This window comes from Neomonachus schauinslandi, chromosome 5 (assembly GCF_002201575.2).
Source record: "Neomonachus schauinslandi chromosome 5, ASM220157v2, whole genome shotgun sequence".
In the NCBI taxonomy this organism is placed as follows: Eukaryota; Metazoa; Chordata; class Mammalia; order Carnivora; family Phocidae; genus Neomonachus; species Neomonachus schauinslandi.
In genome coordinates this window covers 45,089,338-45,115,680 of record NC_058407.1, presented here as the reverse complement: position 1 = coordinate 45,115,680, position 26,343 = coordinate 45,089,338, and the positions used below count along the sequence as shown (strand labels likewise).

Here is a 26,343-nt window from a genome sequence, read left to right as displayed (position 1 = left end):
TCAACTTTTTGAGGAACCTCCATACTGTTTTCCAGAGTGGCTGCACCAGCTTGCATTCCCACCAACAGTGTAGGAGGGTTCCCCTTTCTCTGCATCCCCGCCAACATCTGTCATTTCCTGCCTTGTTAATTTTAGCCATTCTGACTGGTGTGAGGTGGTATCTCATTGAGGTTTTGATTTGGATTTCCCTGATGCCGAGCAATGTTGAGCAGTTTTTCATGTGTCTGTTGGCCATTTGGATGTCTTCTTTGGAAAAATGTCTGTTCATGTCTTCTGCCCATTTCTTGATTAGATCATTTGTTTTTTGGGTGTTGAGTTTAAAAAGTTCTTTATAGATTTGGGATACTAGCCCTTTATCTGATATGTCATTTGCAAATATCTTCTCCCATTCTGTCAGTTGTCTTTTGGTTTTGTTGACTGTTTCTTTTGCTATGCAAAAGCTTTTTCTCTTGATGAAGTCCCAATAGTTCATTTTTGCCCTTGCTTCCCTTGCCTTTGGCGATGTTTCTAGGAAGAAGTTGCTGCGGCTGAGGTCGAAGAGGTTGCTGCCTGTGTTCTCCTTTAGGATTTTGATGGACTCCTGTCTCAAATTTAGATCTTTTGGAGTCTATTTTTGTGTGTGGTGTAAGGAAATGGTCCAGTTTCATTCTTCTGCATGTGGCTGTCCAATTTTCCCAACACCATTTGTTGAAGAGACTGTCTTTTTTCCATTGGATATTCTTTCCTGCTTTGTTGAAGATTGGTTGACCATAGAGTTGAGGGTCCATTTCTGGGCTCTCTATTCTGTTCCATTGATCTATGTGTCTGTTTTTGTGCCAGTACCATACTGTCTTGATGATGACAGCTTTGTAATAGAGCTGGAAGTCCGGAATGGTGATGCCACCAGCTTTGCTCTTCTTTTTCAACATTCCTCTGGCTATTCGGGGTCTTTTCTGGTTCCATACAAACTTTAGGATTATTTGTTCCATTTCTTTGAAAGAAGTGGATGGTATTTTGGTAGGGATTGCATTAAATGTGTAGATTGCTCTAGGTAGCATTGACATCTTCACCATATTTGTTCTTCCAGTCCGTGAGCCTGGAACATTTTTCCATTTCTTTGTGTCTTCCTCAATTTCTTTCATGAGTATTTTATAGTTTTCTGAGTACAGATCGTTTGCCTCTTTGGTTAGATTTATTCCTAGGTATCTTATGGTTTTGGGTGCAATTGTAAATGAGATCGACTCCTTAATTTCTCTTTCTTCTGTCTTGTTGTTGGTGTATAGAAATGCCACTGGTTTCTGTGCATTGATTTTATATCCTGCCACTTGACTGAATTCCTGTATGAGTTCTAGCAGTTTTGGGGTGGAGTCTTTTGGGGTTTTCCACATAAAGTATCATATCATCTGCAAAGAGTGGGAGTTTGACTTCTTTGCCAATTTGGATGCCTTTTATTTCTTTTTGTTGTCTGATTGCTGTGGCTAGGACTTTCAATACTATGTTGAATAGCAGTGGCGATAGTGGACATCCCTGCCGTGTTCCTGGCCTTAGGGGGAAAGGTCTCAGTTTTTCCCCATTGAGAATGATATTTGCTGTGGGTTTTTCATAGATGGCTTTTATGATATTGAGGTATGTACCCTCTATCCCTATACTCTGAAGAGTTTTGATCAAGAGAGGATGGTGTACTTTGTCAAATGCTTTTTCTGCTTCTATTGAGAGGATCATATGGTTCTTGTTCTTCTTTCTTTTATTAATGTATTATATCACATTGATTGATTTGCGGATGTTGAACCAACCTTTCAGCCCAGGGATAAATCCCACTTGATCGTGGTGAATAATCCTTTTAATGTACTGTTGGATCCTATTGGTTAGTATTTTGGTGAGAATTTTTGCATCCACGTTCATCAGAGATACTGGTCTGTAATTCTCCTTTTTGATGGGGTCTTTGTCTGGTTTGTGCATCAAGGTAATGCTCTCCTTATAAAATGAGTTTGGAAGTTTTCCTTCCATTTCTATTTTTTGGAACAGTTTCAGAAGAATAGGTATTAATTCTTCTTTAAATGTTTGGTAGAATTCCCCTGGGAAGCCATCTGGCCCTGGGCTCTTGTTTGTTGGGAGATTTTTGATTACTGATTCAATTTCTTTGCTGGTTGTGGGTCTGTTCAAATTTTCTGTTTCTTCTTCGTTCAATTTTGGTAGTTGATACATCTCTAGGAATGCATCCATTTCTTCCAGATTATCTAATTTGCTGGCATATATGTTGCTCATAATATGTTCTTATAATTGTTTGTATTTCTTTGGTGTTGGTTGTGATCTCTCCTCTTTCATTCATGATTTTGTTGATTTGGGTCATTTCTCTTTTCTTTTTGATAAGTCTGGCCAGGGGTTTATCAATCTTGTTAATTCTTTCAAAGAACCAGCTCCTTGTTTCCTTGATCTGTTCTACTGTTCTTTTGGTTTCTATTTCATTAATTCCTGCTCTAATCTTTATTATTTGATTTCTCCTGCTGGGTTTAGGCTTTAGTTGCTGTTCTTTCTCCAGCTCCTTTAGGTGTAGGGTTAGGTTGTGTATTTGAGACCTTTCTTATTTCTTGAGAAAGGCTTGTATTGCTATATACTTTCCTCTTAGGACTGCCTTTGCTTCATCCCAAAGATTTTGAACAGTTGTGTTTTCATTTTCATTTGTTTCCATGAATTTTTTTAATTCTTCTTTAATTTCCTGGTTGACCCATTCATTCTTTAATGGGATGCTCTTTAGCCTCCATGTATTTGAGTTCTTTCCAACTTTACTCTTGTGATTGAGTTCTAGTTTCAAAGCATTGTGGTCTGAAAATATGCAGGGTATGATCCCAATCCTTTGGTAACAGTTGAGACCTGATTTGTGACCTAGAATGTGATCTATTCTGGAGAATGTTCCATGGGCAGTAGAGAAGAATGTGTATTCTGTTGCTTTGGGATGAATGTTCTGAATATATCTATGAAGTCCATTTGGTCCAGTGTGTCATTTAAAGTCTTTATTTCCTTGTTGATCTTTTGCTTAGATTATCTGTCCATTTTAGTGAGGGGGGTCTTAGAGTCCCCCACTATTAATTGTATTGTTGTTGATGTGTTTCTTTGCTTTTGTTATTAATTGGCTTATATAATTGGCTGCTCCCATGTTAGGGGCATAGATATTTACAATTGTTAGATCTTCTTGTTGGATAGACCCTTTACATATGATATAGTGTCCTTCCTCATCTCTTGTTATAGTCTTTGGTTTAAAATCTAATTTGTCTGCTATAAGGATTGCCACCCCAGCTTTCTTTTGGTGTCCGTTAGCATGGTAAATGGTTTTCCACCCCCTCACTTTCAATCTGGGATCTAAAATGAGTCTCTTGCAGACAGCATATCGATGGGTCTTGTTTTTAATCCAGTCTGATAGCCTTTGTCTTTTGATTGGGGCATTTAGCCCATTTACATTCAGGGTAACTAATGAAAGATATGAATTTAGTGCCTTTGTATTGCCTGTCAGGTGACTCTTACTGTATACTGTCTGTGTTCCTTTCTGGTCTATGTTGCTTTTAGGCTCTCTCTTTGCTTAGAGGACCCCTTTCAATATTTCTTGTAGGGCTGGTTTTGTGTTTGCAAATTCCTTTAGTTTTTGTTTGTCCTGGAAGCTTTTTATCTCTCCTTCAATGACAGCCTAGCTGGTTATAGTATTCTTGGCTGCATATTTTTCTCATTTAGTGCTCTGAATATATCATGCCAGTCCTTTCTGGCCTGCCAGGTCTCTGTGGATAGGTCTGTTACCAATCTAATGTTTCTACCCTTGTAGGTTACAGATCTCTTGTCCTGAGTTGCTTTCAGGATTTTCTCTTTGTCTCTGAGACTCGTAAGTTTTACTATTAGATGTCAGGGTGTTGACCTATTTTTATTGATTTTGAGGGGGGTTCTCTGTGCCTCCTGGATTTTGGTGTCTGTTTCTTTCCCCAAATTAGGGAAGCTCTCTGCTATAATTTGCTCCAATATACCTTCTACCCGCCTCTCTCTTTCTTCTTCTTCTGGGATCCCAATTATTCTAATATTGTTTTGTCTTACGGTATCGCTTATCTCTCGAATTCTGCCCTCATGATCCAGTAGTTGTTTATCTCTCTTTTTCTCAGCTTCTTTATTTTCCATCATTTGGTCTTCTATATCACTAATTCTCTCTTCTGCCTCATTTATCCTAGCAGTTAGAGCCTCCATTTTTGATTGCACCTCATTAATAGCCTTTTTGATTTCAACTTGGTTGGATTTTAGTTCTTTTACTTCCCTAGAGAGGGTTTCTCTAATATCTTCCATGCTTTTTTCAAGCCCAGCTAGTATCTTTAAAATCGTCATTCTGAACTCTAGTTCTGACATCTTACTAATGTCCGTATTGATTAGGTCCCTGGCAGTCGGTACTGCCTCTTGTTCTTTTTTTTGAGGTGATTTTTTCCATCTTGTCATTTTGTCCAGAGGACAATAGATGAATGAGAGAACAAAATGCTAATAGGGTAACAACGACCCCAGAAAAATATACACTAAACAACTCAGACCTGAAACCGGGGGAAAAGAAAGGGAAAGAAAGAAAAAAAGGAAAAAAAAGAAAAAGGAAAAGATTAAGAAAAATAGAATATGATCAAATATGATCAGGCTGGTGCATAGATCAGTGCCACACACTAGATTTTGGGCGTATTTTGGTCTGTTTGAAGAAAGTGCCTCCCAAAATTTTAAAGAAAGGAAAACTTACATATATACAAAAATAAGGGTAAATACGATGAAGGGATGGAATATGACTGTAAAGATGAAAATTGTAAAAGATTGTATAAAAGGAATTGATAAGAAGTTGATTGAAAAAAAGAAGAGGAAAAAAAGGGAGAGAATGTGATCAGGCAGGAGACTAGAACAAAGCCATACACTAGAGATTTAGGGTATATTTTGGTTTGTTAGAAGAAACTGTATCCCAAAATTTTAAAGAGAGAACAACTTATATATATACCAAAATAAGGTTAACTACTATGAAGGGATAGAATATGACTCTAAAAATGAAAACTAAAAAAGATTTTTAAAAAAGGGATTATAAGATATTGGTTGAAAAAGGGGAAAAGAAAAATTCAAAAGAAAAAAAAGGAAATTAAAAAAATTAACTTTGAAAGACTAAAGAATCAGGGGGAAAAAGCCATGAATTCTACGTGCAGTATTCCCCTAGTGCTGGCGTTTTTCTCTTCTCATTGATCCATAAGCTTGGTCTTGGCGGCTGTTCTTGCTGATCTTCTGGGGGAGGGGCCTGTTGCTGTGGTCCCCAAGTGTCTTTGCCGGAGGCGGAATTGCCCCACCCTTGCCCGGTCTGGGCTAAGTAATCTGCTCGGGTTTGCTCTGGGGAGCTTTTGTTCCCTGCAAGCTTTCCGTACAGCTTTGGAGGACGAGAGTGAAAATGGCGGCCTCCCAATCTCCACCCTGGAGGAGCCGGGAACTCGGGGCCCCGCTCTTCAGTGCACCCCCAGAGAAAAGCAGTCAGTCACTCCCGTCTCCCCTGTCTCCGGCTGCACTCCGTGCTCACCCAGCCTGTGACCAAGCGTTTCTATCTCTGGCACACGACCCCGCGTGGAGTCTCCAAACCCAGCAGATCCCTGCGGTGTGCTCCCACACTGCTCCTCCCGGGGGAGGAAGGGGAGTCTCCCTGGATCTGCCGCTTGTTGGGTCCCTGCTGGAGGAGCAGTGGCCCGACTATGCCATGGGTCATGGTTTATGGCAACCCCGAGCTGAGAGCCCGCGCCTCGGCTCCATCTCTGCAGCCGGCTTCCCGGCTCCGATACCTGGGAGCTCTGCCGCACTCAGGCACCCCGGTCTTACTGTGACCCCGAGGGTCCTGAGATCACACTGTCCCACGAGGGTTCCACCCCCCGCTTAGCCACTGGAGCGATGTCCCTCAGCGGAGCTGACTTCTAAAAGTTCCAATTTTGTGCTCCGCGGCTCTATCACTTGCCGCTAGTGGCTGACAGAGGCCCCCTCCCCCGCCGTCTATCCTCCCGAATATCACCTTGGATTCACTTCTCCGCACGTCCTACCTTCCAGAAAGTGGTCGCTTTTCTGTTCAGAGAGTTGTTGCTATTCTTTTCTTCAAGCTCCTGTTGAGTTCGTAGGTGTTCAGAATGGTTTGATCCCTACCTAGCTGAATTCCTGGGACGGACAAAATTTAGGTCTCCTACTCCTCCGCCATCTTGCTCCTCCAATATAGTGTATTTTAATAGAAAGCTATAGTATTGTTCTCATATTTTCTTTTAAATGCCCTTACAGAATCTAAACTCATGTCATTTTCTGTTGTTAGATTCTTCTCTGTTGTAAAATACCTCCCCATCTCTAAACAAGTACAGGCTTACCCTGCTATCTGAAAGTAGAGTGTTCCTATGAGACCTTTTGTAAGCCTGAATGGTGTAAAGCAAAGAAATAATTACTATTAACTTATATGGAAGATTTTTTAAGCATTCCCAGACTCAAAAAATAACCTCTTTTAGGCTTTTTGCTAACAGATACACAAAAGCAGTCAAAATACAGCACAGATGCCCCAGACACGGTTCAAAGCTGTGGTGGCTTGATGCTGAGATGTTGAGTATAGGTCCTGGGGAAGGAGTGTGAGTGTAGGTCCTGGGGAAGGAGCATGGTGGGGCACCTTTAGCTGCCCAGGGTGAGTGCTGCCTCTGTAACCGTTCAGTGCAAAACAAACCCTGAATGCTCTTTTCACTTTTTGTCGTTTTTTTTGTAAAAGTGAAAATCTTTGGATTTCTTTTGGTTAATGAAAACAGGTTCTAGTGTAGGTCTTTAGTAAAGATAAAGTGGTGTAATGCAAACTTTTGAAAAGCAGGAGTACCTGTATTGAGAATGTTTTCAATTTATTCATTTTAAAGTGGGGGGGAGAGGTCAGTTATAACTTTTAAATAGAATTGATTATAGAGTAGATTAAACACTTTTGAGTTTCTTTAAATTATTTCTTCCTCATTTACTGAGGGATTCATTTGGGGAATACCTTTTTAGTTGTAAAGCCTTCCACAATAAATTGCTGCATTTAATAGGTATTAGTGTTTGTGAATTGAATTGTCAGTACAACTTGGGATACACTCATGGTGATGTTTCCAAACCTGTTTTTAATATCATGAAATCATTCCTAGCACAATGTGGGTTTTCATTTTTTCAAAATTAAAATAAATTGTTTATACTAATATGTAAACTGAATAATTTATATATGAGAATAAGGAAGTTATTTGTCCTGAAGATGACTGTGGACATGACAAAGAAGTTGATAATGAATGAAGCAAATGTGAATGAAACAAATCTCTTTGATTACACTTGATTGCGTAGTAGCTTTTTTTTATTACTATTTTCAAGTAATACTGCCTATCACATGCATTCATGACTAGCATTTTTATTGCTAACTAATGTGAATTATTGGCATTGCTTTAAATTAATTAAAAGTGTTTTCTACTATTGAAAAACTTCTATGTTAGATAAGAATTGAAAAATATTTGAAAATATACCCATGAGGAAGTGGACTGATTTTTGAAAAATATTCTAAAATCTTACTTTATTGCATATCTGAAATGGAATTTGATGAGTTTTTTTGAAAAGTTTTCAAATATATGATGATTTTCCTCCTCAGAAAAAGATGTTAACAGAACAGATCGGACAAACAAGTTTTATGAAGGCCAAGATAATCCAGGGTTGATTTTGCTTCATGATATTTTGATGACCTATTGTATGTATGATTTTGACTTAGGTAAGTTCTCTTCTAATATCCTAATTTTAAAAGATTTATATATATTTATTTTAGAATTTAAATTTATTAACCTGTTAGGCATACGTAACAGCTCTGTGGGCTAGTTTCTATAGGGATTGTTCTATTGGACTGGAAACTTGGAAGGCTGTGATTCCTCGATTGTGCACTGAAGAGCACTGGGTTGCCACAGCATACTTGTGGGGCAATGTGGGATATTTTAAATTTTTGAGAAAAGATAGTGACATCTGTAAGGATACTGCTCTGAGTCCTCGCTGAAGTAGTTCAGAGTTTCAACATTAGATCTCCAAATTCCTCCTGATGAAGTTATAGTTTTGCAAAGCAGGGCTTTTGGCTTTGTCGTGATAAGCAAGTACTGTGTGAAAATAGATGAGGGACAGGAAATGAGGATGGTGGTATCCAGTTGGATTCCAAAATTTGAGAAGTAGTGCAGTGCCCAACATGTGCTACATTCATAGGACATAAATATGGATCTAAGTACTTAATAAATGGAAATGTTAGTTTATTTCTTTGAGCCTAGGGGTGCCTTAGAAAAAATTACTAAGACATTATGGAGTCTGAACTGAGAAAGTTTGGGAAACTTTGTTTTAAATGCTTTCCTCCCTTGTGAAGGAAAATACTGATATGATGATATCTTGGACAAGCCATGCAGATAAATATTATCTAGGCCATGTAGAACTTTACTTTACTCTTTTTTCTTGGTAAGTGTGTTTCCTACCAAAATGGGATAGCAAGACGGGCTGGTAGGGGCAGTAGTGGATTGCATGAAGATTTAAGGGGTAGAAAATATAAGGAATTAATATTTTAAGGGGTAAGGGAACTCAAGCTGTTTCTTTAAAGGAAATTCTCTATGCATCAGCCTTTAAGTAACTATAAGGAATGGAAAAGTTTCTGAGTTATCTACCATGTGAGTGATTCCCAAGTAGAGAATAATGGAAATAGGTGTTTTCCAGATTATTTTAATAGAGCTTGAGACAGCTTTTGGAGAAGGTAATTGGATATTTAGCATATTAAACCTAAATGAACCTTGAATTATGGTACATTTTCCTCACCATTTGTATCTTTGTGAATTCCTCCTCTTTTATATGTTAGGGGGAAGATATAACTCTTTTGTGGATCTTGAGGCATCAGCCTCTTTGGTGACAGTAAATTGAAAACCACAGATCTCTCTTTAAAATGTAAAATTTAGCCAGTCCTATCTATCACACCTCAAATTGGATCATTGAAAATAGGTTAGGGGCATCTGGGTGGCTCAGTCATTAAGCGTCTGCCTTCGGCTCAGGTCATGATCCCAGGGTCCTGGGATTGAGCCCCGCATCGGGCTCCCTGCCCTGCGGGAAGCCTGCTTCTCCCTCTCCCACTCCCCCTGCTTGTGTTCCCTCTCTTGCTGTCTCTTTCTCTGTCAAATAAATAAATAAAATCTTAAAAAAAAAAAAAAGAAAAGAAAAAGAAAACAGGTTAAAGCGCTGTCATACTTGATTTTGACTCATTACTAATAGCAGCCTTTTGACGAAGTGGGGAAATAATCCCAATTTTATGAGTGAGGTTTTATTGTTTTAGAGAGTGACTCAAGGTTGCACAAGTAGTAAATATTGGACTGGGGTAGAGACCCAGGTCTTTATTTCAGGCTGGCATTTTTACCTCTACACATCCACCACGCTGACCCATTGCCATTTTACTACAGGGACTAGGACCATTGTCTTAGGGAACAAGAGGCATTGTCTTGTACTCTCAGGTGGTAATTTTGAGATAGGAATTCATGCATATTTTTTGGAGTTCCTAAATGCTAGTTTTTTCAGGGCATAGTCCCAGACCGCTAACTGGGTAAATTGCTGTCTTCATTTGTCCATATTAATCCCTCATTCTTTCTAGTCAAATACTTAAGTTATCTGAAACATAAGCCAAGGTTCCTGAACTCTGGCCTTGTGAGGAGCCAAGGTAGTTTTCATAAAGCAGTGCACCACATTTCTTGTCTTTTACCATGGCAAAGTAACCTGGGCTGTAAATTTACTCTTGTAGGTAATTCTATATCATATTGAGTTGTTTGGCTTCATAGCCCATATAGATGAGGTATAGGTATATTTACATTGAATACAATCTCATTAATAGTGAGGAAGGAGACAGAAATTACCAAAAGCAGAAAGAAGAACTCAAGGAAGAATAATTTTTAGTTAGTGCAAAGACTACACTTAGGATGTTTCTATGGGAGGTAATCTTTTTAAGTGGTGTATGTACATAATAATGATCCTAAATAACCAATAAAACATTAAATTATACTCAAAATACTGTATGTAAGAAGGCAGAGAGTGTCTAATTTTTAAAAAAAATGATATCCAACTCCTAAGATTACTATTTTTTATTTGATACTCTAAGGGCTAAGCTTCAGTTAACCTGGAAATTGACCTAGATGTAGGTGAAATTTTTCTTTTCGGTGGAAGAAAGTGTACACTAGGATGATAAGGAGTTCATTTCTCATACCTCCCCCCTGAAACAAACTTGCTATGAAAATAATTTTAGGGAACTACTTGAGAAATTGTAGTAGTGCTGATTAAGATGTGCATCAGTCAGCACTGCTGCAGGATCTTAGTGTCACCGAATGCTAATTTAAACAGCTTTAATCTTTCTTTAATTAAAAGGAATTTGTACATTAATTCCACCCCCACAACTCATGACATACCCCAAAGAACATCATGTATAAAATAAGATTAAAAGCAACTAGAGTATGAAGATTAATTTGACTTACTTCAGCTAAGACTTGTATAAGAAATATGGTAGTGATCCTATGTGAAAGCTGAAGACTTAAATAATTAAATTAGTTTCTTAGAAATTTTTATTCATTATAACTTTATAATAAAGCACTTTTTTTCCAGACGAAAGGTGCTTTGTAAATCTTTTGAATAGCACACTTTGAAATATTTTTATTATAGACTATATGCAGTCAGACCCAGTAAAGTAGTACTCGTTTGCAGTTTGTTGAATTCAGATCAAATTTCTTTCATGCTTTATATTTGTCATTGCTTTCACTGTGTCAGTGTCATGTAGAAAAGTGCTGGTAACAATTTAGTCTTCCTTCCAACCTATTTATTCTTTTTTTAAGGATTTTATTTATATATTTGAGAGAGAGAGAGAGTGAGACAGATCACAGAGGGAGAGGGAGAAGCCGACTCCCCGCTGAGCAGGGAGCCCAATGTGGGGCTCCATCCTAGGACCCTGAGATCATGACCTGAGCTGAAGGCAGACACTTAACTGACTGAGCCACCCAGGCGCCCCTATTCTTTTCTTAAAAGTGTTTTTTATTAGTCAGTGTTCTCCAGGGGAACAGAACCATTAAGGTTATGTATGTTTATATATTTTTATTTCTGTTTATATATATATATTTTATATATTTTAACATGGATACACAGAGAAAGAAAAAGATTCTTTTAAGGTGTTGGCTCACGCGTTTATGGAGACTGAGAATGAGAAGTCTCACAATCTGTTGTCTCCAAGTTGGAGACCCAGGAAAGCCTGAGAGCAGGAGAGCCAGTGGTGTAGATGCCAGTTCAGGTCTGTAGGCATGAGAACCATGAACTCTAAAGGCAGAAGAAGATCAGTGTCTCGGTTCAGAAAGCCAGGCAGAGAGCACATTCAACCTTCCTCCATCTTTTTATTCTGTTCAAGCCCTCCATGGACTGGGTGGTGCCCAGTCTGGGGAGAGCCATCTACTTTCATCAGTTCATCAATTCAAATGGTAATCTCTTCTAGAAACACCTTCAGGCCACTCACAGAAATAATGCTTTATCAGGCTTTGAGCATCCTGAGGCCTACTCAAGTTGACAAATAAAACTAATCATCACAAGTGTGCATGGTTTTTAAAAAAGTCTGTTTGTAGAAATATTACATTTAGATATCATGTCATATGCCATTTTTTTCTGGCACTTGTCTCCAAATGTTATCCCTGGTACTGTAATAATTGGATACCCACCATGGCAACCCAAGTGTTCTTTCGTGTTAATGTGAGTAGAGCCATACTTTTCCACAGGGTGTCATGTAGACATAGGTTGATAGGAACACAGCAGTAGATGATGGGGCAGAGCCTCAGAACAGATAGAGAGAAACTTTTATTTGTAGGGAGATCCTGAGGTGATCTGAATTGTCTCTGTGTTATACCTCTAATCTGAGGTTTCTCAAGAGACTGGCCTACATGCTTTCTGAGGTCATTTGTTAAAGTTTAAAGTTTTATTCCAAAATAGGAAGAGAGGTGTAGAATCGTGGTTTTCAGAGGCACATCATTTCTAGCAGAAATATCCTCTTCCCCTTTAAAATATATACTCTTTTAATGGCTTCAGTGCACATTGATTTTTGTGAATGATAAGAATGTAAGCTTTGGACTTACACATAAAAGACTGTATTTTCCATGACTTCAAGCTACCTTGGAAAAAAAAAAAAACAATTCTATGTAACTTTAACACATGTATAAAAGTTACCAAAGTTGAATGATAATATGTATGCAAGAAGGCATAGTTTGAACTTTTGCCCCTTTGTTCATTCAAAAATGTTTGTCTTAAATCTGAAATCAATTGTTAAACAGTTAAGAAAATTGAGTTTCATAAGGTGGAACTAAAAAATAAGAAGCTTGACATATTCAGGTGGAAAGCAAAACCAATACTTTTTGTTTAAGTGAGGGGCCTGATTCTTTAACTTTACGGTTTTTCTTTTTAATCATAGGCTATAATTGTCATGACTGAGAAATTATAGCAGCATCAAGAGAAAGGTGGTTAGAGTGGTATTTTCAGTTAAAGAGTATTAATTGGATTAAACCCAGTTGCTAGCATTAGTTGTGCATAGAGTAACAAGAAAAGAGAGGCAAGAAGAGCATAGATAGGAGTACTTAAAAGAAGTACATAATTTTGTTATGACTTCTTTTGGTTTAGATTACCAATGATCTGGTGGCTAAAGCAGTTGGACCCTTTTTCATTCTTATTTTATTTGGCTTGTTCATGGCAGTTAGGTGCTGTTGGCTGCTTGGGTCCTGAAATTTTTTTCCCCTTGACTTTTATGACAATTTTCTCCCTTGATTTTTTCCCCCCCTTCTTACTTCTGACTACTCCTTCTCAAATGTCCTTTGAGTATATACTCTTACCTTTGATGTTCCTCTGGGTTTTCTTTTTATCCCTCCTCTTTATCATAAAAATTTTGCATATTATTTTTTAATAATACTACCCTCTCTTGGTAATGATACCTACGCTAAGACACATAATAGCAGCTGTCTATCTGCTTGACATTTCAGTCTAAAACAATTCCTTTTTCTTACTGATTGCTAGACTTCCTCCTCGTTTATTTTCTTTTCTTGGTAAATGTCATTATCTACCAGTTTCTGAAAGCAAAGAAAAGATGAAATTTTAAGTGAAATCGTGGTGATATGCACAGACGGATACATAAAGCTTAGGTTTTCAGAGACATGATTTTTTTTTTTTTTTCCCTATTCTTAGGGTATGTTCAGGGAATGAGTGACTTACTTTCCCCTCTTTTATATGTGATGGAAAATGAAGTGGATGCCTTTTGGTGCTTTGCCTCCTATATGGACCAAATGGTAAGAACAGGGGCTCCTTCCTTTAATCAAACTAATTTTGAAAATTTTAGTTGTATAATCTTATAAGATTGGTGTTTGTATTTAGACAATTATGGTGGAACTTAAAATTGCTCCATGTTGTTTGTTTGTTTCTTTTTTAAATAGCCTTTTCAAGGGGCTTGAAAATATGGACATTATTTTTAATACAAAATGTAGATAGTAAGTGCCTGTGGCACAGGAATAATCAGGATTTAATATCAGTAAATGCTTGTGTTCTGCAGAAGAGCTGTGAGTCATAGAATATTGATGGAATAGATGAATTCAGTGCTTATGAAGTAGTTGAACTTTCATATCTTCTTTGGAGATAAAGCTTAGTCATGCCAAGTAATATCCTTACTTTTTGTGAACATTTTGGATTTTGTCATTATAGTAACTGATTTTTCTTCTGAATCTGTTTGAACTATTTGTAACAGTGACACTTTCTTAGTAATTCATTGTTATTTTCTCAGTAGCATGTGATTATCAGAGTTGAACTATGTTTATATATACATATTATTACAAAGAACATTTTATCTATTGATAATAGCTTGGAGACAGAATTCTGGGACAATAGCACAGAGTATTAACAGAGGAACAAAATAGAATAGTCTTCTCAAGTAATCTGTTAGAAAGAAAAAAACAGCAGAGGGCTAAGAGTAGATAAAGGCATATGAAATCCAAAGACCTGAATACATAGGTCACTGTACTGTTTCAGAGAAAAACTAATATACTTGATGCTGGACTTTGATGTTGGGTATTCACTGCAAGGGGATAAAGATTTTGAATATGTAATCATATGCAACTTTTCCCTGTAATACAGGGTTTAATTCATTTTCTGGGATATAAATGTGGAGTTTAGAAGAAGTACCCTTCTCTTTTTTCCATACTTCTGTTCTTCCCCTCTTGCTTGCCAATTTTTCTTTTCCCCCCTAGTTTTTCCCACTTTTATCTATTTCTTCACGTCTCTTATATCCATGGTTCCAACTCATCCTCACTTCTCCTACTTCTTTTCCAAATGCATATTTGATAAGATTTGATAAGTTTAAAAATATCTTTTACTGTTAATAAGTATTCAGAGTACATAGTCATGAACATGAATTAATGTTTTAGATTATTTGGAAAGATTATTAATTGCAGTAATCTGCTAATATCATAGTTTGTCTTCCTTACCTTTTGATTGATTGATTTTACCTGCCTTCTTAGTTCCAATTATTCCCAAGTGCTCTAGAAACCTGAGGCATTTGTTATAAAGGTCTGTACAACTGATACTAATTGTATAAAAACTGTTGTCTGCCTTTCTTGTGTTTTTGTTGTTTATCCTCTTTTCACTAGAGCTAGTATGTTCCTTGATAGGTCATGTCTTTGTTTAACTAGTTTTCCGGTGTGCTTCCAGAATTTTCCTAATGCCAACATGAGGTTTTTGTGCAACAGATTTTTGTAGAATAAACACATGAATATTTCCCCAGTGCTTAGTTTAGACCTTTACTTATAGTAAGTATTCCAAAAAAATTAACATGAACATACTGCATTTAGATTTTTACAATAATAACTTTCATAAAATTGAGCCAGTATTGGCATGTTCAAAAAATTGGCTTATGATGCCATGTACGTACACCTACATGCATATGTACATACATACTTGTGCATGTATTTAGGTCTCATATGTAAAGACTTTTCTGAACATTTGTAATATACACTTTACGGTCTGTTTGTCATTTTTGTGTATGAAGGTTCAGATTCTTTCTTCTTTTTCATCGTAAATGTTCTCTGTGTTTGCCTTTTCCATTGAGGACAGTCTGGGGATTTTTCTAGTCTTTATTCTAAAAAAATCTCAATATATTGTCTACTCACATTTTTTTTCGATTTGAATAAAAGGGCAATATTTTGCAATCAAAATAATCTGCATGATTATTTTTTACTGCATTGCTATTGGCTTGGTGTCCTTTAATCTGTACTGCTATTTGACTCCTTTTTGTTTCACAGCTTTATTTCATGTAAGTTTTTATTTCTTTTGTGATGACTGAATCTAATGTCCATAGATTTACTTTTTTTATATTTACTCATATCTAATGTAGGTGTAGGCATAGGCTATGTGTCTATTACAGAAATATTATGGAACGATTAGCAAAATGATCTACTGAACTTTCTTATACCCACTATTCATTTCACCATGTAATTTAGTTCTTCCCTTCCTTCTCCTCACCTCCCTCCCCCATATATATGTGTGTGTATATACATATATATGCACGTGTATATATACACAGATATTAAGATAGATATATACATATATGTATATATCTCTATATATACATATATATGTGTTACATGCACACATACATATGTATTTGTATGCACACATGTATTTATTTTACAAATACAGTTGAAGCCATTTGTATATCCATTGTTGATCTCATTTTCCCCTCTCCCAGAGTAGCTACTTTTCCAAAGTAGCTGTCATTTTGGGAGTGCTTCTTTTTATAGCAGATCGTGCCATGTTGGTACTCCCAAACCAACTCTAACCTTTGGCTGTCATAATAAAAATGATGGTGTTAATCAAAGAGTTGATTCTGTCTTTCCCTTACAGGTCTATGTGGTAAATGTGAAGAAACAATATCCCAAAGGCTTGTCAGTCTAGTAAACTAGTTCTTTAAGGCATAAAGGAGAAATCAGGTTTTTTTTAAAGATTTGTTTATTTATTTTAGAGAGAGAGTGTGCAGGGGGAGGGGCAGAGGGAGAGGGAAAGCAAATCTCAAGCATACGCCCCGCTGTGCAGGGCTGGATCCCATGACCCTGAGACCATGACCTGAACTGAAATCAAGAGTCAGATGCTTAATCGACTAAGCCACCCAGGCGCCCCAAGAAATCAGTTATTTGAGAATCAGTAGCTTTAAAAATGTTATTTTACTTTATTTTTACCAAGAATGATGCTTTGTCTCCAAAACTTAAATAGAAGTTTGAGGGAAGAGATGTTGTCTTTAGGCTTTTTATAAGCATTAGCACAGTAGGTTACCATAGAGGGGTTGGGGCACATGGATAAAAGGGATTGGAATGATCTAAGGAGACTTTACATTATTTTGGTCTCCCCACCCATCTCACAACCCTTGACTAAAGTTTTGGTAGGGAGTCTGCTCAACTTTGCAGAGTATTTAAAATTATATAAACCATAGCAGTTGTCATACTTTGTGATCTCAGGACCCCTTCACACTCTTAGATATTGAGGACTCTGAGAACATTTGTTTATGTAGGTTATATCTTTTGATGTTTATCTATATGAAAAATTAATACTGAGAAGTGTATGAACATTTATTAGTTATTTAAAAATAACAATAAACCTTTTATACTTTAATATACATAATACTATCTTTTAATGAAAAGTGACTTTTCCAAAACAGAAACAATTTACTGAGAAGAGGGATTGTTTTCCATTTTCCATTTTCTTTGATGTCTAGTTTAATGGAAGACAGCTGGATTTTCATATCTGCCCCTGTATTCAGTCCACTGCGATAGCACTCCTCATACAGCCTTTACCATTGTGGGAGAATTTAAAGTGCAAAATGCATATAGTATTTTAGAATTGTCATGAAAATGGTTTTGATTTCATAGATTCCCTAATGTCATCAAATTTAAGAAATAATTAAAATTAGTTCTTCAAAATAAGATATATGTTACAGCTAAAATTTATTTTATATGACAATTTGAAGAAATATTTAACAATGGAAGTGATTTAGTAAAAGTTTATTGCCCAGATGTGTGTTTCTTTCACCAACTTCCTTATTTCATGTAAGAAATCAGTGTATCAGTCTATAGCTCTGCATTCTTAAGTGAAATGAATAGAGGAAAAAAATAATCCTTAGTTTGAGACCAAGGATTCTCTTTCCCTCCTTTTTAATGTTGCTTTAGCTTTTTAATTTAATTTGTTGTGATTTTTAAGAATATAACCAGTGTGGTATAAGTCCAGCATTTGTCCTTAAACTCATGGTTTGGTTATCAGTGATTTTGTAATGTAAAATATTTATTAAGTATTATTTATGTGGTGACATTTATTTCCCTTTAAAGCATCAAAATTTTGAAGAACAAATGCAAGGTATGAAGACCCAGCTAATTCAACTAAGTACCTTACTTCGATTGTTGGATAGTGGATTTTGCAGTTACTTAGGTAAGTTTAGTGAATCAAATTATATACCCAACAGAGGCGCCTGGGTGGCTCAGTCGTTGAGCGTCTGCCTTCGGCTCAGGTCATGATCCCAGGGTCCTGGGATCGAGCCCCGCATCGGGCTCCCTGCTCAGCGGGAAGCCTGCTTCTCCCTCTCCCACTCCCCCTGCTTGTGTTCCCTCTCTCGCTGTGTCTCTCTCTCTCAAATAAATAAATAAAATCTTTAAAAAAAAAAATTATATACCCAACAAATTGTAGGATAATATATACAGAGAGAAAAAATGTAAAGAACTGTCTTAAAGATACATATACCCTTATCACTATTGCCTGAGTTCCTTTGAGGAATAAAAGTGTGGGACGAAACTTTCTTTGTATAATGCCTTAAGACAGTTTATTCATAAAATGAATTATTTGTTGTTTTTTTATGGTTTTCTTTTAAACAAATTTGAATTGTTTCCTTGAATTAGTAGAAGGCAATTAAATTTCTAGGACTTCTAGTAGCTTAAGCTGCATGGAAAAATTTGAGTTTGAAATAGGTTACTGTATTCTGAGATAATTAGCATAAGAGTAAGCCATATATATGTTTTTTTTTTTCCATTTTGTATAGAATCTCAGGACTCTGGATACCTTTATTTTTGCTTCAGATGGCTTTTAATTAGATTTAAAAGGGAATTTAGTTTTCTAGATATTCTTCGATTATGGGAGGTAAGTTCTTAAATTATTATACAAATGTAATATTTATTATGGAAAGAAACACTTTATTCTGTAGAGTATAAATGGATTATAATAGCCTAACTGAAATTTCTAAAGCATGTATGTTATGAAATTCTGATGGTCTTATGGTCTTTACTTAATGATCTTGAATATTTGGTCTTTGGAGCATTTTTTATAAATCTCAATCCTCATGTGATTTGGGGCCACTGGGTTTCCTAGAACCACTTTTCTAGATGATTCATAATTGTTTTCTTTCCTTGGGAGGCTTGACTTTATGTGAGGCTCTTCCACATTCTGGTATAGATTTGTATAGAGTTCAAGGAAGTTTTGTCACACAATCAGGTGAGATGGCACTTTGTAGTCTGAAGTATTGGGAGGGAGCTGATTTGTGTTTTGCTTTTTTAAAGAACTTTAAGGCAGAGAAAAAGACTAAGAATAATACAGCAAACATCTTGTGAATATATAACCATTTAATTAGTTTCTGATATTTTGCTTGTTTGCACCAACAATGTTGCAATGAACATCATATTTAACACTAAGGCAAGTATCTTAATATTCCAATTTTCATGTATACCTCTGAATATGTCCTTAGAATAAATTTCTAGATACCTCTGAATCAAAGACTAGTCAGTTTTTAAGTCTGTTGATAGATTTTGCCAAATTACTCCCAAGAAGAGGTGAGAGATGATTATTTTTCAGAATGGGCACACCAAAGATAGGAAAGGCCACATTTAATCACTTGTAGTCAGCTTGGACTCTGACCTGATTACCTTAGCTAATTACTTGGGGTTGAGGAGATGGAACATAATTGTGGATTAAAAAACAAACAAACATCCCACCATCCATATTTAACATATGTAAACATTTTGCCATATTTATTTCTAGTTTTTCTTTTTTCCAAGAAAAAGAATTAAAGATATATCTCCACCCCAAGTCCCATTTCCCTGTCCCCAACTCTAGAGGATATTCATGAATGTATATCCTTTTATTCATTTTGGACCCAGGGTAACTTGATTAAAGCAGAAAATTACTGTTTTCTTCTAAAATACATTAATTGTTAAGTTAACAGATCAGTATGCTTTTAAAAGAGAATGTTGGTGTAATTGCTGATTGCTACCTTATCTTTATAAAGGCAAGGGGTTACAGAAATTCTCCCAAGGAAGGAAGGGGGGAATAATCCATTTGGATAATAAATAGACATATATAGTGGAACCCATGTGTCCTCTGAGGCTTTTACAGCTGGAAATTGGTTCCTACACTTCTGGTGACCATGCTACCATTAGGGAAGGTGATGTGCTAATTGAAGGATCATTGCTTTCTGTGGGATGATTTCTTCTGTTTGAAATTAGAAGTAAAACTAATATGTTCTTGAGCTGGAATCCTATTTCATTTAATGTGATTAATTTTGGGGGGTCATTATAAAATTTAATCTTAGTGGTTTAATAATTAAGCAAAAAAGCACAATAATTATCACATCCTGATTTTCCATTAAATATGTTGCTGACAACATTGTATTTTTTAAAAGAATTTATTTATTTATAAATTGGAGTATAGTTGACATATAGTATTATTAGTTTGATGTACAGCATAGTGCTTCAGCATTTATATACATCATGAAATGCTCTCCATGTAGTTACCATCTATCACCATACAAAGTTATGACAATACTATTGACCACATTCCCTGTGTTGTATTTTACATGCCCATGACTTGTTTATTTTATAACTGGGATTTTGTACCTCTTAATCCCCTTCAGTTTTGCCCACCTTCCCATCTCCCTTTGACAACCACCATTTTGTTCTCTGTATGGAATCACAGTTTAAAGTTTATCAGTTTGGTTGTTGAATAAGTATCTCAACTTCTTTTTTAAAGGATGAATTGAGAATATTATTACTGTATAGCTAGAATAATCCTCAATCTGTTTACCAAATAAATTGAACTTCTAATGAAAATTTTGAGCTTAATTGCATTGTAATTAAAAATTGGATTTAGTCTGAAAATTATTCAGTTTGATTTACTCTTGATGAAAGAAGTAAAAACATTTCAGGTGTGCTTTAATAGTATTGTTTATGTGGGTCTTTTTTGCTTTCCAGATAAGATATTGTTATGTACATTATTATTTGAGGTCATTAACTTTATTTAAGAAGTGCAGCTATTGATCAGATGTTTTATACATTTGGATATAAATTTTGGGTAGTTGATTCAGTTTTTGTCACAATCAGGGATACTCTGTGTTATGTAATATAATGTAGAGCTATCTCTGGGTAGTTTTGATCCCATGCACTATTAACTGAATTTTTTTTTCTTTTATATCCACGATTTAGCTTTTTTTTTTAATTTCTCCAGAGATTGAAGGTGATTTAAAAGTGAGAAACTGAAAGGTCAGGAAAATACTGAAAATGCCTCTAACCTTATACCTTAAACTCATGGGTGTAAGCTTCTTAATTAATATCATTTATCATATAAATTAGGCTCAGTGATTTGCTTATTGTAGTTACCTAAAGGGCCACATTTGGAATTCATCATATTCACATAATGTTAAACTTGATATTAGTTACTATGTAGGTAAAGGTAAGACTTCTCCACTCCTCATTTCCTAACTAGAAAAACAGTGGTCTACCCCATCTAGACAACTTCTGCTTTGCATAGAAGTCATTCAGAGTTCAGCATTGTTTCTGTGAGGAAAATATTTTAGAATTGATATAGTTTACTAAATAGTTCTATTTTTTATAGGTAATGTGGACTGAACTGCCATGTAAAAATTTCCATCTTCTTCTCTGTTGTGCTATTCTGGAATCAGAAAAGCAGCAAATAATGGAAAAGCATTATGGCTTTAATGAAATACTAAAGGTAGTTATTCCTTTAATTTAGATTTTAATATTTTGGCTCTTTCCTTCATTTGGTGGTACCAATACACAAAACATTTCCTTGGAGTTTTATTGAGTCCCTTGGATAAAACTTAAATTGTATCAATAACACTTGATACTAAACTGACTCTGAGAATGACAGTTCAATGACTACATACTGGCCAGTTATTTTTACCTGGCTAATTAGGAAGAAAAGGAAATTCAGCAAATGCTCTTTTATGTAGTTTAGTTTTCTAAAAAAAATAATTGCCTTTTGCTTATAACTTTGAGATAGTAGACTTGGGACAGATGCTGGATTTAATGTTCCATAAGCTTATTAGTTATTCTTTAACTTTAAAACTGAAAGATATATTGAATTTCCTGCTTATTTGTAGTATGTGAATACTTTTAAGGATTTTATCTGCAGTGAAATATAACTGGTAATAAATTGTTTATATAGTAGAATATAATAGTGCTTTTAGTTTCAATTATCATTTTATTTTATGGATTCATTTTAGCATATCAATGAATTATCCATGAAAATTGATGTGGAAGATGTACTATGCAAGGCAGAAGCAATTTCTCTACAGATGGTAAAATGCAAGGTACACAGTGTTTTAAATAATTGTAAGATTTTTTATTTGTATGCATTTGGTGGGTTGAGGTCAAGAAAGAATTTTTCTTTGTAGAAGTAAGATAAATGGCAATTTTAGCAAGTTGAAGGCAGGCACCAAGCATTAGCTAGGATTTTGTTTACCATTATGGATTTTATAGCACTTAATTGAAAACAGTCAATTAATTACGCTAGATAAGAAACGTAGGACAGCAAAATGGCAAAAATAATGAAAACGTCTCTGCAACAACTAACAAGGCTGTAGAATTTAAGTATTGATATATTATCCAGTCTGAATAGAGCCTAGGATCTTATGTTAAATACAGATGCTAATCAGAAATAATTAAATGAATAGTATTTAGTCTGTGTCTTTACAACTGAATCAGTCAGGCTCTTAGTTCTTTCTAAAAACAAGGCAAATTTGATGTATTATGATCTGAATTCAAACCAAATCGTTCTTCTGATGTATTTTATGAGAGTTCCTGTTTGGTCTTTGTGTCATTTGTTCATGGTTCCAAAAACTTATTTTGGTTCACTTCTACAAACATTTATTTGATAGCTATTCTGTTCAAAATATGTCAGACACTTCTTTCTTAAAGGAACCTTGTGCATTAAGGGAGAAAGATGCTGTAAATAAGATCTCATTTAATACCTAAGATTCTATAATAACAGGTAGAATGAAATAAATGCTAAATATTAGAAAACGTATGTTTGGGGTGCCTGGGTGGCTCAGACAGTTAAGCGTCTGCCTTCGGCTCAGGTCATGATCCCAGGGTCCTGGGATTGAACTCTGCATCGGGCTCCCTGCTTAGCGGGAAGCCTGTTTCTCCCTCTCCCACTCCCCCTGCTTGTGTTCCCTCTCTCACTGTGTCTGTCAAGTAAATAAATAAAATCTTAAGGAAAGGAAGGAAGAAAGGGAGGGAGGGGAGGGGGGAAGGAAGGAAGGAAAGAAAAAGAAGAAAGAAAGGAAAGAAAGAAAACTTAACATTTGTGGGAGTGGTAGGGTGGGGTGGAGAGTGACTAATTTAGAATAGAAGATCATGGAACCGCTTATGAAAAAAGTGGTTAGGATTTCATTTGGAATGGAGAAGGAAGGTGTGAGAAGATACATAACAATCACACTGTTAGAGTAAATGTTCAGATTCTGGAATCAATGTAGTCTTAAGTAGAAGTGTTATTTTGTGATTACTTTTCCTGTATAGTGAAGGATGGTTTTGTGTTTAATTTTGCATATTCAGGAATTGCCACAAGCAGTTTGTGAGATCCTGGGACTTCAGGACAGTGAAGTTACAACACCAGATTCAGACACGGGTGAAGATGAAAATGTTGGCATGACTAGTTGTCCTACATCTACATTTCAGAGTGACTCCTTGCCTGTACTTGCTACCAGTGGAGCCAGAGATGACGACCCAACACAGATATCAGTGTCCCCAAATGTTAGCAGATTAACACCTTCATGATCATTCTTCTTGCTAAATTTTTGAAGAGACACTTTGTTGCAACCTTTTTCAAGTACTTGAAAGGTGGAAATTTAAAATCTTGGTATTGATCATGCTTTAAGGTTTATGGAAAGAAAGTGTACTGATGTTCTTGCATTAAAGCTTTACAAAGATTTAAACTAATTATTTTTGTAGTTACTTCTACCAAATAGCCTTTCCTTTTCAATAACATTCCTTAGTATTTTTATAGCCAAGTACATTTTATTTTCTTGCTGATGAACTGGAATTGGATAAATATTACAAGTGGAAGAGTTGGAAATTATGCACTTTGAAAAACATTCACTTTGTTTACTCTAAGTTTAGTGGGTTTTGGATTTGATTAAATTAAATGTTGGGCCTTTCTATAGCATGCTAAGCTGAGAAGTAGATTGTGTTACCCAAGTGATGAGATAAAAAATTTGTTTTTCTCTATTGTTTACAACAATACTCAGCTTAAATATTTATGCTGGTTGAATGTGATTTAAATTGGGTATTTCATCAATGCAATTTAATGTGTAGATAAAAAGAGCTATTTCAACCATAATAAGTGGATTGGCAGTATATTTTTTACATTGAAGTTTTCTTCACTTGTATATAAAAACTATATAAGTACTTATTTATGAGTATAAGAAAGGATAGGCATATTTTCTTTAACTGAATAAACTTGACTATTGATTTATATAACCTGATTTGACAAAAGTAATACATAGCTTCAATATGAGATCTTTTTCAAAACTATTTTCTTAACCAAACATTTATTTCATGGGACTACATTCAACCCTGTACCTGGTATAATTTTAAAATTAATTGCTTGTAATCTCACTTTACTAATAATGTGTTTATTATCTTTCCTAATAATGCATTAACTGATTAATCAGGTCTTTAAATTTTTATAAAATGCTCTTTGCAAAAAGCTTATGTCAAAAATTTCAATATACTATCACGAGTCTCAAAGTAATACTTTTTTGTATATGAATGAAGCTGTTTTTACCATGCAGTGTTGCATGATTTTAAGTTATGTGGAATTAACATAACTGATTCCATTTTAATTGTAATTTGTTAACTCCTGTACATATCATTAAAATAAATTTGAAGTTGAAGTAGTGCTTTCAGTTAAATTACACTTAGAAATAGTCTGCTAGTTCTTCATTGGAAGAAAAAAATCCAAGATGGCCCCCAGCACATTTTCTATTTTTATGTGATTGAAACAATCACTGGAATTGGAGGGGTAGACGAACCATGAGAGATGATGGACTCTGAAAAACAAACTGAGGGTTCTAGAGGGGAGGGGGGTGGGAGGATGGGTTAGCCTGGTGATGGGTATTGAGGAGGGCACGTTCTGCATGGAGCACTGGGTGTTATGCACAAACAATGAATCATGGAACACTAGATCTAAAACTAATGATGTAATGTATGGGGATTAACATAACAATAAAAAAATTTAAAAAAAAACAATCACTGGAATGAGTAATGGACATGAGAAAGAAACATGACCTTTTATAACCGAAAACAAATTTTCATCAGCACGGACTTGGGCATAGTGTTGTCTTGGAGGATATAATTGTCTGACTTGGGAAAGCAACTTCTACAATTGATGTTAATAATGTAAAATGAAAGCTATGCAGTTCTGAAATGGTCCAGGAGATAGATTTTTTTTCCCTTCAGAAAACTAGGGAACTAAATGAACTTTTTTCCTACTTGAGTATTAACTGACAATCATGACAGTAGAACCATTACATTTTAGTTTTTAATATCACATGTGTGTTATCTTTCATCAGTTAATAATGAGTAAGCCTATTTAGACAAAAAAAGTAAACTGATCAGACACTCAGCATCTCCAGCCTTTCATTTCCTGCTGTTCAGGAAATTGCTTAGAACATCTTGATGTCCTTCTTGTTCTTCCTGGACAGGGGCTTTGGGGGAGTTTTTTCCCCCACTATGTAATATCATATTTACTTCAGAGTTTAAAAAATCTTAACACATTTAGTAACTTGAACTTTTGTCAAGTTTTATTATAAAACTACTTGTTAAGACATACTGAAGAGCCTGAATTTCTATCTAGCTTATTTTTTTTTTTTTAAAGATTTTATTTATTTATTTGAGACAGAGAGAATGAGATACAGAGAGCATGTGAGGGAGGAGGGTCAGAGGGAGAAGCAGACTCCCTGCCAAGCAGGGAGCCCGATGCGGGACTCGATCCAGGGACTCCAGGATCATGACCTGAGCCGAAGGCAGTCGCTTAACCAACTGAGCCACCCAGGCGCCCTAGCTTATTTTTGATGGGGAAGTAATAATACAGCATAGTGCTAGATAAAGTCCTAACGAGAGTCTACAAGATCCAGTTAGCAAATGCTATATAAACTTGAGCTATTGAGATCGCTAAAATAGTTCAGGTAAATTGGTTAGTCTAACTTAAAGATTTGTTTATTTCAGTTTTCACAAGATGTTGTTTGTACCCTGATAACATGTAAAATATGTGCTATATTATGTGATATTTAATGTTAAAATTTAAGAAATTCCTAATTTAACTGTAAAAAGTATTTTCATTTCTGATATGAGAGTCTGTGGGAAGCCTTTTTGCATTTAAGAACATCCCTATTTTGAATGTCTCATATGCGTAGGATTCTTCATCTCTTTGTATGTTAGGAACTTTAGTCTTGGTGATGACTAGAGCTTTTTTAAGTTAGGAAAAGAGCATTTTGGGATACTTATTCTTGCTGAACCTGACATTTCCAAGGATTTTTATGGATGCCGACTAATTCTTATGGGAAATTCATATAATTATGTCCATCATTAAAGGTAGTTTGTATAAAGTAACCCAAAATGTTTATTGAAGAACTTAGAACTTCACCTGACTTGTGTGTCACTGTGTAACCAGGTAACGTCCATCTAGCTTAGATTTCTTTACTTTCAGAAGATGTATGAACCTCTTACTATATTTGAAGTTTTGTGTGCGTATTTCTGGGGACAGGTCACATAGTTTCTCTAATTTTCTCCAAGCATCCAGGTGGTTCCTGAGCCTCCCTGAAGTTAGAGAACCGCCATTATATATTGTATTTCATAGGGTAACATTTTGACTTATGGTCAGGTAGACAAGTCCCTGAGTTTTAAAAAAGTAGTTTCTTGATTTTCTAAGGTGGATTTACCCTATTTGGGCCACCATTTTTAGTATAAAGTGATGACA

The 26,343-nt window shown here is 35.6% G+C and overlaps 1 protein-coding gene across 7 annotated transcripts in view; it reads left to right on the top strand.

Annotated features, from left to right (window-relative positions):
• Positions 1 to 24,269, top strand: part of TBC1D15 (TBC1 domain family member 15) — an 82,156-nt gene extending 57,887 nt beyond the window's left edge. For 2 of the 7 annotated variants that reach the window (XM_021678580.2, XM_021678586.2), the window contains 7 exons: positions 7,631 to 7,747; positions 13,237 to 13,337; positions 17,412 to 17,511; positions 18,116 to 18,213; positions 20,956 to 21,072; positions 21,587 to 21,673; positions 22,920 to 24,269. In XM_021678580.2, coding sequence (XP_021534255.1) covers positions 7,631 to 7,747; positions 13,237 to 13,337; positions 17,412 to 17,511; positions 18,116 to 18,213; positions 20,956 to 21,072; positions 21,587 to 21,673; positions 22,920 to 23,141 — 842 coding nt within the window. In that variant the 3' untranslated portion in view covers positions 23,142 to 24,269. The remainder of the gene's footprint in view (positions 1 to 7,630; positions 7,748 to 13,236; positions 13,338 to 17,411; positions 17,512 to 18,115; positions 18,214 to 20,955; positions 21,073 to 21,586; positions 21,674 to 22,919) is intronic. The other 5 variants (XM_021678585.2, XM_021678581.2, XM_021678583.2 and 2 more) reach the window with 5 other exon arrangements.
• Positions 24,270 to 26,343: the final 2,074 nt, after the last annotated feature.